This window comes from Saccopteryx leptura, chromosome 13 (assembly GCF_036850995.1).
Source record: "Saccopteryx leptura isolate mSacLep1 chromosome 13, mSacLep1_pri_phased_curated, whole genome shotgun sequence".
Lineage (NCBI taxonomy): Eukaryota > Metazoa > Chordata > Mammalia > Chiroptera > Emballonuridae > Saccopteryx > Saccopteryx leptura.
This window is the reverse complement of record NC_089515.1, coordinates 24,893,994-24,910,109: the sequence shown is the minus strand read 5'-3', so window position 1 is coordinate 24,910,109 and position 16,116 is coordinate 24,893,994. Positions and strand designations below refer to the sequence as shown.

Genomic DNA, 16,116 nt, shown 5'->3' with positions numbered 1-16,116 from the left:
GGGTCCCCAAACTCTTTACACAGGAGGCCAGTTCACTGTCCCTCAGACCGTTGGAGGGCTGGACTATAAAAAAAACTATGAACAAATCCCTATGCACACTGCACATATCTTATTTTAAAGTAAAAAAACAAAATGGGAACAAATACAATATTGAAAATAAAGAATAAGTAAATTTAAATCAACAAACTGACCAGTATTTCAATGGGAACTATGCTTCTCTCACTGACCACCAATGAAAGAGGTGCCTCTTCTGGAAGTGCGGCGGGGGCCGGATAAATGGCCTCAGGGGGCCGCATGCGGCCTGCGGGCCGTAGTTTGGGAACCCCTGCACTAGGGGATGATGCTCTGCCCATCTAGGGCTGTTGCTCTGTTGCTTAGCAACTGAGCCTTTTTTTTTTTTTTTAGCACCTGAGGCCAAGGCCATGGAGCCATCTTCAGCCCCCAGGGCCAGCTCGCTTAAGCCGCTTGAGCTATGGCTGCAGGAGGGGGAGGGGAAGAAAGAGAAGTGGGAGGGATGGAGAAGCAGATGGTCACTTCTGTGTGCTCTGACCAGGAGTTGAACCCAGGACTTCCACACTTCCGACCAACACTCCACTGCTGAGCCAACCAGCCAGAGCCCAAGCAGGCTGTTTCTATTGACCATTGCCATGTGTCAGGCCCTGTATTGTGTGTGGGCTTCTATTGTCCCCATTTTACAAATTAGAGCAGGGAGGCTTAGGTATATTATATAACTCATCTACGGTCAGTAAACTGGGAATAAGTGTCAAAGCCAAGATTTGAACCTTGGGTTGTTGGACTCCCGATCCAGGCCTCTCCACCCCTGGATACCGCCTGTAAAAGAGGATAAAAGTGGAGGAGGTGCCTGCCAATTCCCAGGAAAAAATGACCGGAAGGAAAGCCATGGAAGTCTACACACCAATGCAGAGTAAACCTGATGTTTTAAAGTAAAACCTGCCAGAATATATGCTCTATCAAAATGAGTGGAGAACACATATGGGCTACAGGAAATGGGATCCAACATGAGAAAGAGATGAGAGGAACCATCAGGGTGAAGGTGAGGAGTGATCCCATGATGACAGCTCTGCAGCAGGAACGGAAGGCAAGCAGCTCAGTTTAGGGTTGTGTGGAAGGATCCTCTGGAGAAATGTCTCTAAGAAGATAATATGATGTTTTTAAGATTTTATTTATTGATTTTACAGAGAGAGGAGAAAGGCGGATAGGGATGAAAAGTATCAACTCATAGTTACTTCACTTTAGTTGTTCATTGTTTCTCATATGTGACCTGACAAGCTCGGGGTTTCGAACCAGCAACCTTGGCATTCCAGGTTGACACTCTATCCACTGCGCCACCACAGGCCAAGCTAATAAGATAATATTGGTAAATACTCAATGTACTGTATTTCCCTATTTATAAGACGCACCTTTTTTTGAAAAATTTGGGGTCTAAAAACAGGGTGCGTCTATATAGTGGTAGTTCTTCTTTTACTTGCATTTCCCGCCTTTTCACACTTATTTTTGCACTCATTGTTTTTGTTTGTTTGTTTGTTTGTTTTACAGAGAGAGAGAGAGTCAGAGAGGAATAGATAGGGACTGACAGGAACAGAGAGAGATGAGAAGCATCAGTCATCAGTTTTTCGTTGCAACACCTTAGTTGTTCATTGATTGCTTTCTCATATGTGCCCTGACTGTGGGCCTTCAGCAGACCAACTAACTCCTTGCTCAAGCCAGCGACCTTGAGTCCAAGCTGGTGAGCTTTTGCTCAAACCAGATGAGCCGGCGCTCAAGCTGGTGACCTCGGGGTCTCGAACCTGGGTCCTCCGCATCCCAGTCCAACTCTCCATCCACTGCGCCACCACCTGGTCTGCCCTCATTGTTGAAGACAGTGATGTGGAGTTGTATGAATTTTATGATGAATAAAACTTGAGTTCAATAACTTTATATAATACTTTTTTTTTTCAAATTTCAGGCCCCAAAATTAAGGTGCGTCTTATACCTGGGGAAATAGGAAATTTGAATGTCTTGGGAGAATCTATACACCATTGATATTTAGACTAGGATTGCATTAGTGATAAAAATATCAGAAACCAAGAGAGTAAATCCAAGGAAACTAGAAAATTATACCAGAATGGAAGAGTAACCATAGTATACTACATGGATCAGTTGTAAATAGCATTGGTATAGTATAATAATGTAAACACTTAATAATGATTCAAGCAAATTCATAAAACACTTATCTTGGGAAGGTGCGGGGGGAGTAGAAGGGTATTAAAAGCTTATCTTCCATTGTGGGAAGTCAGTAGGTAAAGCCTGGAAGTAGAAAAATTGAAGAAAATACCAAAAGAATCACTTAACAGAGATGAAAGTGGTTTTATATCTGAGGAGGGATAGTGGGAAGGTTGCTAACTATTATAATGAGCCTTATAGAACTATTCTTTAAATAGTGAAATAAGAAAAGTCGAAGAAAGGCTATTATAGCAGCTGTTACAGCTTGCCTTACCCAGGAAAAAGAGAGGATGACACTTTTCTGGTAAAAATCACAAAATCGGTTCCAAGTCAAGCCCTGATCATGTAAATGAGCTTCAGATTCCGTGGCATCGGTCTATGAGCTGAAAGTAGGTAGTATGTAACCACCCACCAGATCTCCTAAGAGTGTCTGTCTTCAAGTAAAGGAAATGATGAGGCCCACTCCTCTGTGCGCCTGATGATGATGATGATGATGATGATGATGATGATGATGAGTTGGAGAGAAAGAGACGGTGTAAAGCCAGTATCCAAGGCCAGGGCCACTATCACAGCAGCCCGGCCCTTGCAGGTTCGCATTGGATTCGGACAGTCGGTAAAGAAACAGCGGAGCCAAAAACTGGTGGGCCATAGTCTTTAATCTAGCTTGCACCCGGCGGGCAAGTAAAAATACACACTGGGCTCCAAAACCCAGTCACATTCAGTGCTCACAAAGCTACTGATTTATCCGAGTTTCCTAGAATCAAAGGTTTCTAGCTCACCAGCCTTATTTCCCTCAGTTCCCCATCTTCTTCCTTATCCCAGATACAAACTCTGTACAAACTGGCATCTCACTCAGCACTCCGCCATCTTGGCTGCTTCTCCTGGCCTCCTCCACGTGGCCTCCTTTAGCTGCTGGCTCTACTCTCTCCGCTCTCTCATGCTAACCTCAGGAACCAAGAGGGCAAACTCCGGTTTTGCCCCCACTTTATACTGTAGCTTCACAACCTCTAATCCAATATACAAAATAGGGAAGTCTCTAATACAAAGTCACTTTCTGAGGCATGATTGGATTGTACCACCCCACATCAAAAAGGGTAGGAAAGGCTTAATCCCAAAACCAAGCCCCAGGCTACAAGGATTCTACCTGCCTTTAGCCCGCCCCCAACACATTAATATCACCTGGGCAACGGCCTCCACGTGGGCAGCGGGCACCATCTTTAACAAAGTGAGCATAATACATTTTATCCGCCCAACAGACGGGAAAGGAGAGAGAAGCATCAACTTGTTGTTCCACTTAGCTGTGTACTCACTGATTGTTTCTCATACATGCCCTGACCAGGGCTCAAGCTGGCAACTTCAGTACTCCAGGAAGACTCTATCCACTGTGCCACCAGCCAGGACTGTGCACGTAATTCTGATCAACAAAGAGGCTGATGGAGTGGAAGTGATAGGGTCTTGGGAGAAAGCATCTTGGGCAGAGCTGGATTCAGGAGGGAAAGCCCTACGCCCTGTCGGAGCAGTGCCTGGCCAGTGGTCTCCAGAGGGAGGGTCCCCACAGCCTTTTAAGAGGTTTTGTTGGGTATTAAGTGAAAAGGGGGTTCTAGAAGGTGCTGACTTACACAAAATGAAACCAGTTTGTTTGCTTTCTATAGCCCTCCTCAGAGTCTTCAAAATGCCAACATTTTATGAGTCTCTAATCTAAGATGCAGCATATTACATTCAGTCTTTGCCACATCTGCTTTTCTAGAAGCTTCTCTTAAATTAAAATTCCATCAAATACCCTTTGGGAAGTCCTGCCCTGGCTTCTAGGAAGCAGTTCCTTTAAGAGTTCAGGGGAAAAAAAAAGATGTGTCTTCATGACCTTGAAACCCCCGGAAGCAAGACCACTCAAAGGGATGAGAAGTCCTTACGGACAAACACTGTGGTTACATTTTTAGCCGGAGGCGGGAAGACCTGGGGATTTTTGTCTCAGCCCTGTATTTGCTTATTGTCTGACCTTGGGCTAGTTATTTAAGCCTCTGAGTTTCAGTTCATTGTAAAATGGGAAAAATAATAGGGCTGTAATGGAAATCAAAGAAAAGGGTTTAGCATAGGACCTGCACCATAGTCTATACTAAATAAAAGCTACCTCTTAGTATTATTATTGTAAATAGTCACTTGAAAATTAAAAGGAGGTGTAATACCTCCATGGATAAGTATAGTTGTGTAGACTCTAGAGTCTACACACTGTAGAGAATCCTTTACATAACTCAAATTTTTTGAAGAATTTGAGCAAAAGCTGGAAGGAGAAGTATGTTATACCAGCACAGACTTTATGGAACAGGGTCAAGAAAAGCTGAAGTTCGAGAACTGGGAGTCTTGCAAAAAAGTGCTTTGAGCTACAAAAAAGGACTTTAGTTTTTGTACTTCTGTGTGAAACAAGAAGAAAAACCTAGGCCCCTAGTTTAGACAGAGGATCAGTGGCAGAGAGAAAGCAAATTTTACTTGAGTTCTATTATGCTTCTACCTCAGAGAGAATGGTTGTCATATCAGGAATGTTACCACACAGACATAAGATTGAAGCCATGATTTCATCTCTCCTGGTCCCACGTGTATTGTACCCCGGAATCCCAGGCAAACGGGCAGATGGGATTCATGAGGCTGATGTCAGAAATCTTTGAGGAAATGGAAGAAAAGTGTTGGTAGGCTGAAAGTACTTAGAACTTTCAAGATGCAAAAAACCTCTTGAGGCCCTGGCCGGTTGGCTCAGCGGTAGAGCATCGGCCTGGCGTGCGGGGGACCCGGGTTCGATTCCCGGCCAGGGCACATAGGAGAAGCGCCCATTTGCTTCTCCACCCCCGCCCCCTCCTTCCTCTCTGTCTCTCTCTTCCCCTCCCGCAGCCAAGGCTCCATTGGAGCAAAGATGGCCCGGGCGCTGGGGATGGCTCCTTGGCCTCTGCCCAAGGCGCTAGAGTGGCTCTGGTCGCGGCAGAGTGACGCCCCGGAGGGGCAGAGCATCGCCCCCTGGTGGGCAGAGCTTCGCCCCTGGTGGGTGTGCCCGGTGGATCCCGGTCGGGCGCATGCGGGAGTCTGTCTGACTGTCTCTCCTCTCTCCCCGTTTCCAGCTTCAGAAAAATACAAAAAAAAAAAAAAAAAACCTCTTGACTCTCTAGACAAGTGAGCTTGATATCAATTCTCAGGGAAGTTCTAGGCTAGATTATTCAGCAAGTAGGCTGTGAACACTCTTTAAGGGAAACAGCCCTGAAAGTCAGCATGGATTCATGAACAGTCAGACCTGCCAGGCCATCCTCACTGTCTTTTTAGAAATGTTACCTGGCCCTGGCCGGTTGGCTCAGCGGTAGAGCGTCGGCCTAGCGTGCGGAGGACCCGGGTTCGATTCCCGGCCAGGGCACACAGGAGAAGCGCCCATTTGCTTCTCCACCCCTCCGCCGCGCTTTCCTCTCTGTCTCTCTCTTCCCCTCCCGCAGCCAAGGCTCCATTGGAGCAAAGATGGCCCCGGCGCTGGGGATGGCTCTGTGGCCTCTGCCTCAGGCGCTAGAGTGGCTCTGGTCACAACATGGCGACGCCCAGGATGGGCAGATTATCGCCCCCTGGTGGGCAGAGCGTAGCCCCTGGTGGGCGTGCCGGGTGGATCCCGGTTGGGCGCATGCGGGAGTCTGTCTGACTGTCTCTCCCCGTTTCCAGCTTCAGAAAAATGAAAAAAAAAAAAAAAAAAGAAATGTTACCTATTTCTATCTGGTAGACAAAGGATATACTATAGACCTTTTTAAGTAGAGTTTAGTAAGACATTTTGAGACTGTCTTCAGATAATCCATTGTTGGCAAGACAGAGAAATGTCCACAGAGCACCCAGGAGGGTCAGGAGCTTGATAATGGGATGGTTGATTTGATTTATAATTGGTTGGGTGAGCATACCCAAAGAGTAATGATGTCAGTCTGTCAGCCTGTTTGCCTGGCCCTTTCCTGCTCACTTGTTTAGTCGGAGTCTGGGATGAGAACATCGATGGCAGTTTATCAGTTTTGTCAGTGATGTGGAGTCAGAAGGGAATGTTGATATGATGTATGCCAGAGTCAGGTTTCAGAAGTATCTGGACTGCTTATACACTAGCCAGATAATGTCGAGGTCTGCTCTTAGCTCCAAATACTCCACAGGACTAAAGATGGGGGCTCAGGGATTTAAGTGAAGCCCATTAGATAACACCTGAGGGGGACTTTGTCGACAGAGGGAGTACAGTTTGAATCAGTAGGGCAATAAGGTTATAAAGAATAGTCCCTCTGTGATCTGCACTGGTTAGGCCACGTAGTGTATTTATTTCTATACATGCCCCTTTACTTCTGGACATGACACTCTGGCTTTACAAGCTAGAGTAAATTCTTAGGGAAGTGATGTGGGTGAATGGAAGATTCCAGAACTTTGTCTTAAAAATTAGTTGAGCCTGGCTGGTGGTGGCACAGTGGATAGAGCATTGACCTGGGATGCTGAGGACCCAGGTTCGAAAGGCTGGGATCATGAGCTTGAGTGTAGGCTCACCAGCTTGAGCATGGGGGTCATCGGCTTGAGGCTTAAGTGTGGGATCATCAACATGATCCCATGGTTGCTGGCTTGAGCCCAAGGTCACTGGCTTGAGCAGAGGGTCACTGGCTCAGCTAGAGCCCCCTGCCTTTGTCAAGGCACATATGAGAAGCAATCAGTGAATAACTAAAAAAAAGGTGCTGCAACTACGAGTTGATGCTTCTCATCTCTCTCCCTTTCTCTCTCTCTCTCAAAAAAATTTAATTGAAAATTGAGGCCACAAAACACAAATTCTGGAGAAGAGAAATTTTGGTGGACAGTGAGAGCAGCTTTGGGGATTTGAAAGGCTGTCATGGAGGCTGGATTAAAGTACTGGGTAACTTGAGGACCAGAAGATGAGAATTATAGGAAGACCCATTATTCTCTATGGAAGGAAGATAGCCCTTTCTGCACCTTCCTCAGCAGAGCAAAGGCCTCAACGTTTTTCACTGGCCTGTAGTCGAGCCTTCCCAAAGCACCAGTGTCTGCCCAGACAGGAGCCCTTTCAAGCCCCATTTCAGAAGTCCCCTCTCACAAGCTCAGGGCAAGGACCTTTGCTCAGAAAGGGGACTGACTTGGCAGAGGCAGTTGGATTATGGGCTCAGGACAAAGGCAAACAAGTCTGTAGTAAACCGTCAATATTCTTGCAGAAGGTAGATAGACTTCTAGAGGCAGCTGGCTAACATCTCATTAATGCATTCCAGATATATTCTGAGCATCTAATACATCCCAGGCAGTGTTAGATGCTCATCTTGGGTCATCTCATTTAATCCTATAAGGAAAGGATATTTATTTCCATCAAGAGGATATGGAAGCTCAGGGAGAGGTTAAGTCATTTGCCTGAACCAATGCTATTAGCCACTCTGCCTCTTGAGGCAGTAGGTCATCCTTCATCCCCTGGCCCTATATCCTTAGCAGTCCTAGTGGGTGTGGACGATGCCTTCCTGGGAGCCCTTCTCCCTTCCACCCCCCAGCCTCTGCCTTCCCCTCCTCTGGGAACTTGGGGAGAAAACAGCCCAGTTGAAAAATTAGGCCATGTTGGTGAGCACACTACTTATTTTTTTATGACTAAGATTAAGCTGACAACCATGCAAAACATTGCAAACCTGTGTCGGCTGCAGATTTTATACCTCACCCAGCCCACACAAATAATTCATGCTTCTGCATCGATGTCCAGAAAAAACAAATCAGCAAAAAGCTGGGCTCCTGCGTGTGTATGGAGCAGCCGCATTTCCATTGAAGCAGCATGCCGGAAATACCCAAGCCCCGGGACTGCAGATGCAGCGTTTTGCAATTTTTTTTTCTCTTAAAAGATTAAAGTGTGTTTTCAAATGATTGAAGGTTGGTGGGAGGTGTAAATGTGGGCACTTGTCACATTAATTCTTCAGATGATTAAGTTCTTTTCCATTTCTTTAAAGCTGTTTGCAGTTGGGTTTGATGTCCTGGTTCAGGGTGAGTGTGTTGTAGCAGTTACCAAGGTGACTTTAGCTGACTTTCAACAATTTATTTTTCCCTCCAGCCTGAGATGTCTCTAGCCCTGTGTGCTGTTGATTCTTCTCTCCCAGCCCCCCACCCCCACCCCCACCCCCACCCCTAGTTGTTATTCATCAGCATTTTTGCCTGTGCCTGAGAGGCGGGGATCCTCCCTCCAGCAGGCCCTGAAGGCTCAGAGGCCCTGCCTAGCAGCCGGGCCTCTGCTCCTTTCGGGAACATGATGGTATGTATGTCTGTGTGACCGTTGTCAGAGATGCCCAGGGAAGTAAGAGTCACACCCTGGCTCTTAGGCTTGTCACTTCAACTCTCTGAGCCTCAGTTCCCTCATCTGTAAAAGAAAGGATTAACCGTAGACTCTACATACGGTGCTTGACATGAGGACTCCTCAAATGACTGTGGACTCCTCACTGTGGAGCAGAGCAGGGGCTCACCAGAGGGGAGCTGCTGTCCACCTGAGAGCTGCTCTGGTCTGGGCCCGCTGAGAGCGGTGGGCAGAGGTGCTCTCCTTTCCAGGGAAGGGAGGCAGGAGGCCTGGCGTCCAGGAATAAGGGACAGAGCTGATCAGAGCTCCTTGGCCCCCACACTGGCCTGCCACAGACCGGCTCTGTGTTCTTAGATGCATTACTGAATCTATTTTGTGAAGGAAAGAGGTAGCTTAAACGACCTGAGTTTCCTTCTAGTGCTGAAATTCTTTTTTTTTTTAATTGAATTTATCAGGATGACAGTGGTTAACATAATTATACAGGTTTCAGGTGCCCAATTCTACAACACAGCTCTGTGCCCCACATTGTGTGTTCACCACTACCACCCCCACCCCACCCCCACCCCCGACCCTCTTGGCTGGAGCATTTGTCTCCTTCTCAGGTCTTGTGAAAGGGTTTGTCAAAGGAGAAGCTAGGGCAAAGGGCAGTTTTCGAATTGGTTTTGGGAAACCAGAGGAGGGAATGCTTTGTGAAAGAGCAGCCACATATATCTGGGGGTGGCCCCACCCAGCTGGTGGGAAGGGTCCGCATTACCACAAGGGCTTTTATATATAAACCACTGCTTCAGTGGGTCCTGTACTGCCCAATGTCACCCTCCATTCTCTTGCCTCCTGACCTCACACCCTCCCTCTGGGAAGGTTCTTTGCCGCTCAGGGTGCCTCACTGGCCATAGGCCCCAGCACTCAGCCTTCCAATGTGTGAGGAGGTCGGGCCTGCCCCTCACTGGCTGTTTGCCTGCTAGGCCCAGACATCCTGGGTGGTTTTGGCCACTTGAATTATAAATAACAGAGCTTTCCACCCAGTATTTTGATGGACACTGGGGAATTATTCTGGGATTCACAGCCCAAATCAGGATCCGGCCTTTTGAATGTGATCAGTGGGTAACCCTCATTTCTGGCTGAGGCAAATTTGAGAGGTATCAGTGGGGGCAGCTGAATTTGAAAGCAAATCTTAGATGGCAAATGGACCCTATGGCCTAGCTGTGGGACGGGCTCTTGGTAGGAAGCAGGACAGGAGGGAATATGAGACCACAGTGAGAAAGACTCGGGTGCAGGGCTGCGCCCCATCCAAGCCCACAGGTCTGACTATGTCGTTTCCTGGTTAGAAGGAGGATGTGTGTGTCGCTGCAGCTCCCAGCCACTAGCAGGAGTATGCAAGCTTAGAGCCTGCTCTGATCCCACAGGCTTTTCGGGATCAGCTGGAAGGAAGGCCTTGGTGCTGTGTCTCCTGGTTTTTTAGTACCCCAGCTGTGGAGAGCTCGGAGTCTGAGGCTCCAGGGCAGGGGAGGAAGGGCCCCTAGAAGCTCCTGCTGCTCTCATAAGGAAGAACAAGTCACTGTGACATAAAAGTTGATATAGTGTGTGGGCCAAAGATACAGGCTTTAGAACCAGATCTCCCTGTGACCATGCCCCAGCTCCACACTCTGTGGCTGTGCAACTTGGACAAGTTCTTTATTTGTGAAAGGCGTATAGTAATACTGTGCACCTCATGGAGGTGTTGTGAAGTTGTTGGCAAGTTCTCAGTGATGGTAGCTGTTATCAGCCATTGTCATTGTCCTTGTTCAGGATCCCAGCCGGGGAGACTCCCATCTTGCTCCTCCCTGTGGTCAGGGCCTGTTCCTGTGCTTGCTTCCCAGGAGCCGCAAAGACAGCCTGGAAAGCGACAACTCCACGGCCATCATTCCCCATGAACTGATCCGCACACGGCAGCTTGAGAGTGTGCATCTGAAATTCAACCAAGAGTCAGGAGCCCTCATTCCTCTCTGCCTCAGGTGAGCCGCACAGCACCCCGCTTGGCCTCAGTGAGCCACCCTGCCTGTGCTTGCCGTCTGCCCCACCCCGAGCTGGAGGCCGAGGCCCAGGGAGGGAGGAGAGCGAGTCAGACAGCTCCCTGGGAGCCTGGGGACGACGACCGTGGACTCTGAGCTGGCGGCAGCCCCCACTGTGCTGCAGAGCTCCCCTTTGTCCAGGGAAGTGTCCCTCCTCTCTGCTCCCTTAGGGGGAGGTTGGGTGACCTGGGGAGTCTTAGAGGCCCTTGCCCTCCCCCAAACCCAGAGTGGGTGATGGCGGGGTCCCCATAGGCCCTGCAGCACTGGAATAGTAGGGCAGGGGCTCTGGCGCATTGGGCTCTGCTTTCTCTTGCTTGCCATTTTTACCGTGCAAAACACTCAGTTCTTCAAGCCCAGTGGCCAGCCCAGCGTAGTCCTTGAGGGACCAGGAAGCCCAGCTGTGTCCCTTCTGCTACTGTCCACAGTGCCAGAAACCCAGCCCTGTGGCCAGGTTTCCATCTGCGTGGGGATGCTGCGCTGAGCTGTCGGTTGCAGCTGCTCCTTCCACAGCTCTCAGGGGTTCCACCCTCACTTTATTGCAGGGGAGGCAACCGGAATAACTCAAAACTCAGACCACAGTGACAAGGAAGAAAGAGCAGGGGAAGAAGGACCCCCAGAAGCTCCTGCTGCTGTCATAGGAAAGAACAAGTCACTTGTGACATAAATGTTTATATAGTGTGTTGGCCACAGATGTGGGCTTTAGAGCCAGATCTGCACTGGTTTGGACCCTCCACACTGTCCCTGGAGCCTGGGGAAGGAGCCTGGATGGTGACCAGCTTGGCCAGCCACCTTAGTCAGCAGGGCAAAGGTAGCTAGTGGTCAGGATGAATGGCGGCTCACAGCAGCCCCCGCCCAGACCCCAGCCATTTCCTGCCCAGCTCCCTCTCTGAGCCAGGCTCACGGCCTCCAGACCAGCGAAGCGTTCTTCTGGGGCAGCCTGTGAAAGCAAAGAGCAGCTTTGCTTCCCTTGCTGATTGGCATCTCTGTCCCACTGGTCCTTCTGCCTGCCCTTCCCCCAGGTGTATTTCCAGATTGGGGATTAACAGTAACTTTTTGTGGCTCCCTCAGAATGACCCTACTTGGCTTCAGCTGTGTTTTTTTGTTTTGTTTTGATTTTCTAACTATGTGCTCGTGGCCTTGGGGCTAGTTATTAAATCTTGTGGGAGGGTGCTAGGTCAGGTGGAAGATTCTGGGCATAGGGCTGTGAACGCACTCCACCATCATCCAGGAGCATGGGGATTAGAACTGCTTCACCCCCATCCTCTAAACAAAGGGGCTGTGACCACCCCCCCCCAACCTTAGCTCTGGGCACAACCTTGGGCACATTGCTAACTGCCTTCTCTGGCCTCAGCAGGACATGAAGGAGGTGGACTTGACTATCCCTGCAGGCCCTTTGAATGCTGATCTAGTCTCTGCTAGCTTTGAGCACAATGGAAGGGTGCCAGGAGAGAACTTGTGAGAGGCTTCTCTTGGAAGGTGTTGAAATGACATGTTTAGTTACAGTCCCCTGTTAGTAGACCGGTGGGCAGGCAGGAGGACACTTGCCACACATCCTGTCCCAGGGGGCATAGCCCCCACAATCCCTGAGCCTTGACCTGGCCTGCTACTCACTGTCTCCATGTTCCCACCCCCAGGGGCAGGCTCCTACATGGACGGCACTTTACGTATAAAAGTATCACAGGTGACATGGCCATCACATTCGTCTCCACGGGAGTGGAAGGTGCCTTCGCCACTGAGGAGCACCCTTACGCAGCCCATGGACCCTGGTTACAAGTGAGAAGGCTCTTTTTCCTCTCCCCACCTCCTTTCTGTGGGCTCTTCCCACACCCATCCCTCCCTCTGTTTCCTTGGCAGCTCTTGGTGGCTCCCTTCCTGGGGGCTGGTTACAAGAAGCCATGTGGAGTGTGGCTGCTGCAGCCTATCCTGTCGGCTGCAGGAGCACTTCCTGGTCTCTCCCCTATCACTTAACACACTGGTGATAACTCTCTAGGCCCTAGCCATTGGTAGTTTTTGTTAAGGAAATCCGGGTTTGAGGGATGTGTCACGTTCTGCATCTTTGGGAAACTGAGATACAGGAAACCGAGGGTGAAGCAGAATAAGATGCCACGAGGAAGCCACTCTCAAGTGCCAGTAGGAAATCCCACCAGAATTCCTAGAAAGTTGCGTACGGATCTGGGCCTGGGACGGGCAGGCCTGGGCAGGGAAAGCCTCCCCCTCCGCTCATCTCATGGCTCTCCCATTCCTCCTGATGGAAACCCAGCTTCTCTGCACAGAAACCTGCTGGTTTGTCCAGAACACTTTGTTCTGCTCTTCTGGCTAGAGCACAGCTTCAGAGCCACTGCCAAGCAGGGTGCTGGGTCCTGAAAGCCATAGGCCTCCTTCCAGCCCCCTCCCTCCAGTTTCAAGGCTCATAGGTACTTGGCCTGGTCCAGCATACTCCCAGGTGTATTAGAGGACCAGCATCCTTTTCTATTTGTTTGTTTGTTGAGGGTACGGGAGGAAGGACACTACCTTACTTTTCTCAGTATCAAGAAAGAGAATCTGACCCTAATCCAAAAGGTGACCTGCCTTGTTTATGGTGCACGGGTGGGAGACAGGAGATCGCAGTAGTGGGGGAAGAGAGTTGTGTGGGTTTTGTGGGTTTAACCTGGTCTGGGTGGGTGGAGTCTGTGGAGCATATATACTGTGAATGTGGGCATGTTTTTTGTCTGCTTGAGTGTGTTGCCTTGCAGCTGAGTTTCTCCTGTAGGCTACAACCTGCCCCTACCCTCCTCGAAAATTCTAACCCTTAATTAAAACAAACAGCAAACAAAGGACACCAACCACACTCCCCAGAGTCAGCCAAGGTAGAAATGGAAGCTGGTGCTTTGAAGATATTGTGTTCCATAAATTATCTTGCCTTTTTCCACTGTTGTTATTACATTGTTTCATAACGAAATTACTTTGAACTGTAAAGTTATAAATACATTTTAAAAGTCCCTCTTGGTAACATTAGATTTTGGTCCATGTGATGTTGGTAGTTACTGTAGCATAAGCTCTGAAGTGTAACATTTGAAATTAGCCCAGCACAATTGGAAAGGGCCTCCTCACCCACCCCAGCGGTGTCCCAGGCCACAGGCTGCTTCTGTGGACAGCAGGTAGGGAGCAGGCCTCCTGGCTGGGCAGAGCTGGTACAGAGGGAAAGTGGGAACCATGCAGAAGACCCTAGCCCGTGCAAGTTCACAGGTCATCGTTCCCAGCAGATGACCAAGTGCTGACAGGTGGGGCAGAAGTGTCCTCAGATAACATTTATGGGCATTGAAGGTTTAAGCACATTTTCTTGGGAAAGCAAGGACTGGGGTCTCCCAAAATTCAAGGAAAGATTCCTCCCAGTTACATTTTACATCCTCAACCTGTTCGTGGAGTCTCACCTGCCCCATGGAACATCTTTTTGCCCTGAGGAGGGAGGTGGTCAGCACTTCCACTTCTCCACAGCCTGGGGACCTTGGCTTTAGAGGACTCAGTAGAAGTCCCAGGGCCCTAGCCATTGGTAGTTTTTGCCCTTCAGAGGTCTGGACCCAACCCCAGTTGCCAAGCTTCTGATCTCTGGCTGCTGGCATTGCAGTGCATCTCCACTGCTTCTTGCCTCCCCAGCTGCCCCTCAGTGAGCTTGGGCACTGGGGCATTGCTGACTCCCATGTCCGTGGTCCCCTCCCATGCACTGTTGCCTGGGGAACCGGGAGCGGTGGGAACCAGCCGCTGGCTTCAGCATGTTTCAATAAAGTTGCTGTGCTGGGAGCTGCTTAATCAAAGGCCTGTGTTATGGGCTCATTAGTGTGGTCCACCACAGGGGCCAACTCACAGGGGAGCTCCCAGGAAGGCTGGCTGGGGCCCCACTCCCCAAGCACACACCCTCACTCACCAAGGGGTTTCTCAGGCCCTTTCCAAGAAGTCCTGGGAAACCCTCTGCCCTGCCCCCAGCTGGTCTTTAACTGTGGAGCCAACACCCACAGCAGCCCTCCTCCCCACCCCCAAAGCCTGCAGCATTCTCTGCATCTGCCTGCCAGCCTGCTTTCCCCTTAGGGTCTTGCCAGTATGGTCACAGGCAGCTCCCTCGCTTGTGGGAACCAGGGCCTGTAATTACTTGTGGGCCTCTAGGTCTCCTTCTGGGGCCGGCTCTCTCCCTGGGAGTCTTTAGGACCTCCTAGAGGCCTGGGAGTAGGCTTGTCACCAGTGAGGGCCAGAGACCCAGACTCTGTTTTCTTGGCTGTTACTTGAATCTCCCTGCTGGTTTTAGCTGAATGAGGAGGGGCTGGGGTGACTCTTGCATCAGCCTTCCACAGCCTTGGAAGCCCTCATTCCCAGCCTTGGCACCTCGTTCTGGCTCCTAGCCCAGACCTGTTATCTCTTGGGGAAAAGGCACAGCAAAGACACCTCTCATGGGGGAGAGCGACAAGGGAGAGGCTGAGAGAAAAAGGCAGGAGATGAGGGAGTCTGGGCCCTTTCTGGAGCTTGTGGAGTGTCCACAGACAGGCTCCATACTCCTCTACTCCTGGGCCTGCACCTGTTCTCCTGCCTCTTTGCTACCTGTCTCTCCAGCCCCAGGAAAGGCAAGGCCCTGGCACACAGCAAGGCAGGCCTATGGGCAACCCCTGAATGAGCGCAGTGGACGCTCCCTGCTTCCTGGAGGAGCTGGAGAGGCAGGAATCCTGCTCCAATTCCATATGCTTCTCAATTTCCAGAGGTCAACACCTTGACTCCTCCCTCTGCCATACCGTCTGCTGTTTTCATCCTCACTGAGATGGTAAAGCCTATCAGCCAGTTGGAGGCAGGTCTTCAGACCCTGGGGGAGGCCTGCCGACATCCTTTCTTGCATAGCTTTCCCTACCATTCCTCTCCCAGTGGCTTTAACAAGCCCTCTCCGTTGAGTCTATCATCACCATGCTGTTAGTGCTCCAAATGGGAGCCCAGCCCAGAGCTGAGTCGCTCATCTGTCCCCAGCCAAGATTGATCTGAAGGCAGAGAAGTCAGCCCCAGAGGCTATATAGGGGTCACATCACCACATATGAGAATATTTTTTTAAGCCCTGCAGTGCTTCCTCAGCTGTGTGGTGTCTGACAGCTGCCCTAGATGGTGCCCCATTTCCTACCAGCCCTGATGGGAGGCCCTGGCTTGGGAGAAGACACCCAGCAGCTTCCTGAATGGGTTGTACATTCCAGGCCAGCTCTGGGGACTCACCACTGTCCTCAGGACAAGCCCCTGCCCTCTCCACCAATTTGGACATTGTGTGAAGGACACTTGGTAATTAAATCCTGGCCCAGACCCTGGGCAGCTCCTCTTCGGTGCCTCCACTGTTTCTCCGTCTACTGCTAAACCTGGCCAGAGCCTGCTCTCCCTGGAACCCTTTGCTTGGGCTGTCATGGTTTGATCCCGTTGTCCAGAGGTGCACCAGTTAGGGTTTAAATCCCAGCACCAGCCTGACCAGGCAGTGGCGCAGTGGATAGAGCGTCAGACTGGGATGCAGAGGACCCAGGTTCAAGACCCTGAGGTCGCCAGCTT

General features: G+C 50.1%; 1 protein-coding gene across 2 annotated transcripts in view; it reads left to right on the top strand.

Annotated features, from left to right (window-relative positions):
* The window catches only part of SUFU (SUFU negative regulator of hedgehog signaling), a 122,632-nt gene that overhangs the window by 95,239 nt on the left and 11,277 nt on the right, over positions 1-16,116 (top strand). For both annotated transcript variants that reach the window (XM_066355962.1, XM_066355961.1), the window contains exons 9-10: positions 10,387-10,521; positions 12,213-12,351. In XM_066355962.1, coding sequence (XP_066212059.1) covers positions 10,387-10,521; positions 12,213-12,351 — 274 coding nt within the window. The remainder of the gene's footprint in view (positions 1-10,386; positions 10,522-12,212; positions 12,352-16,116) is intronic.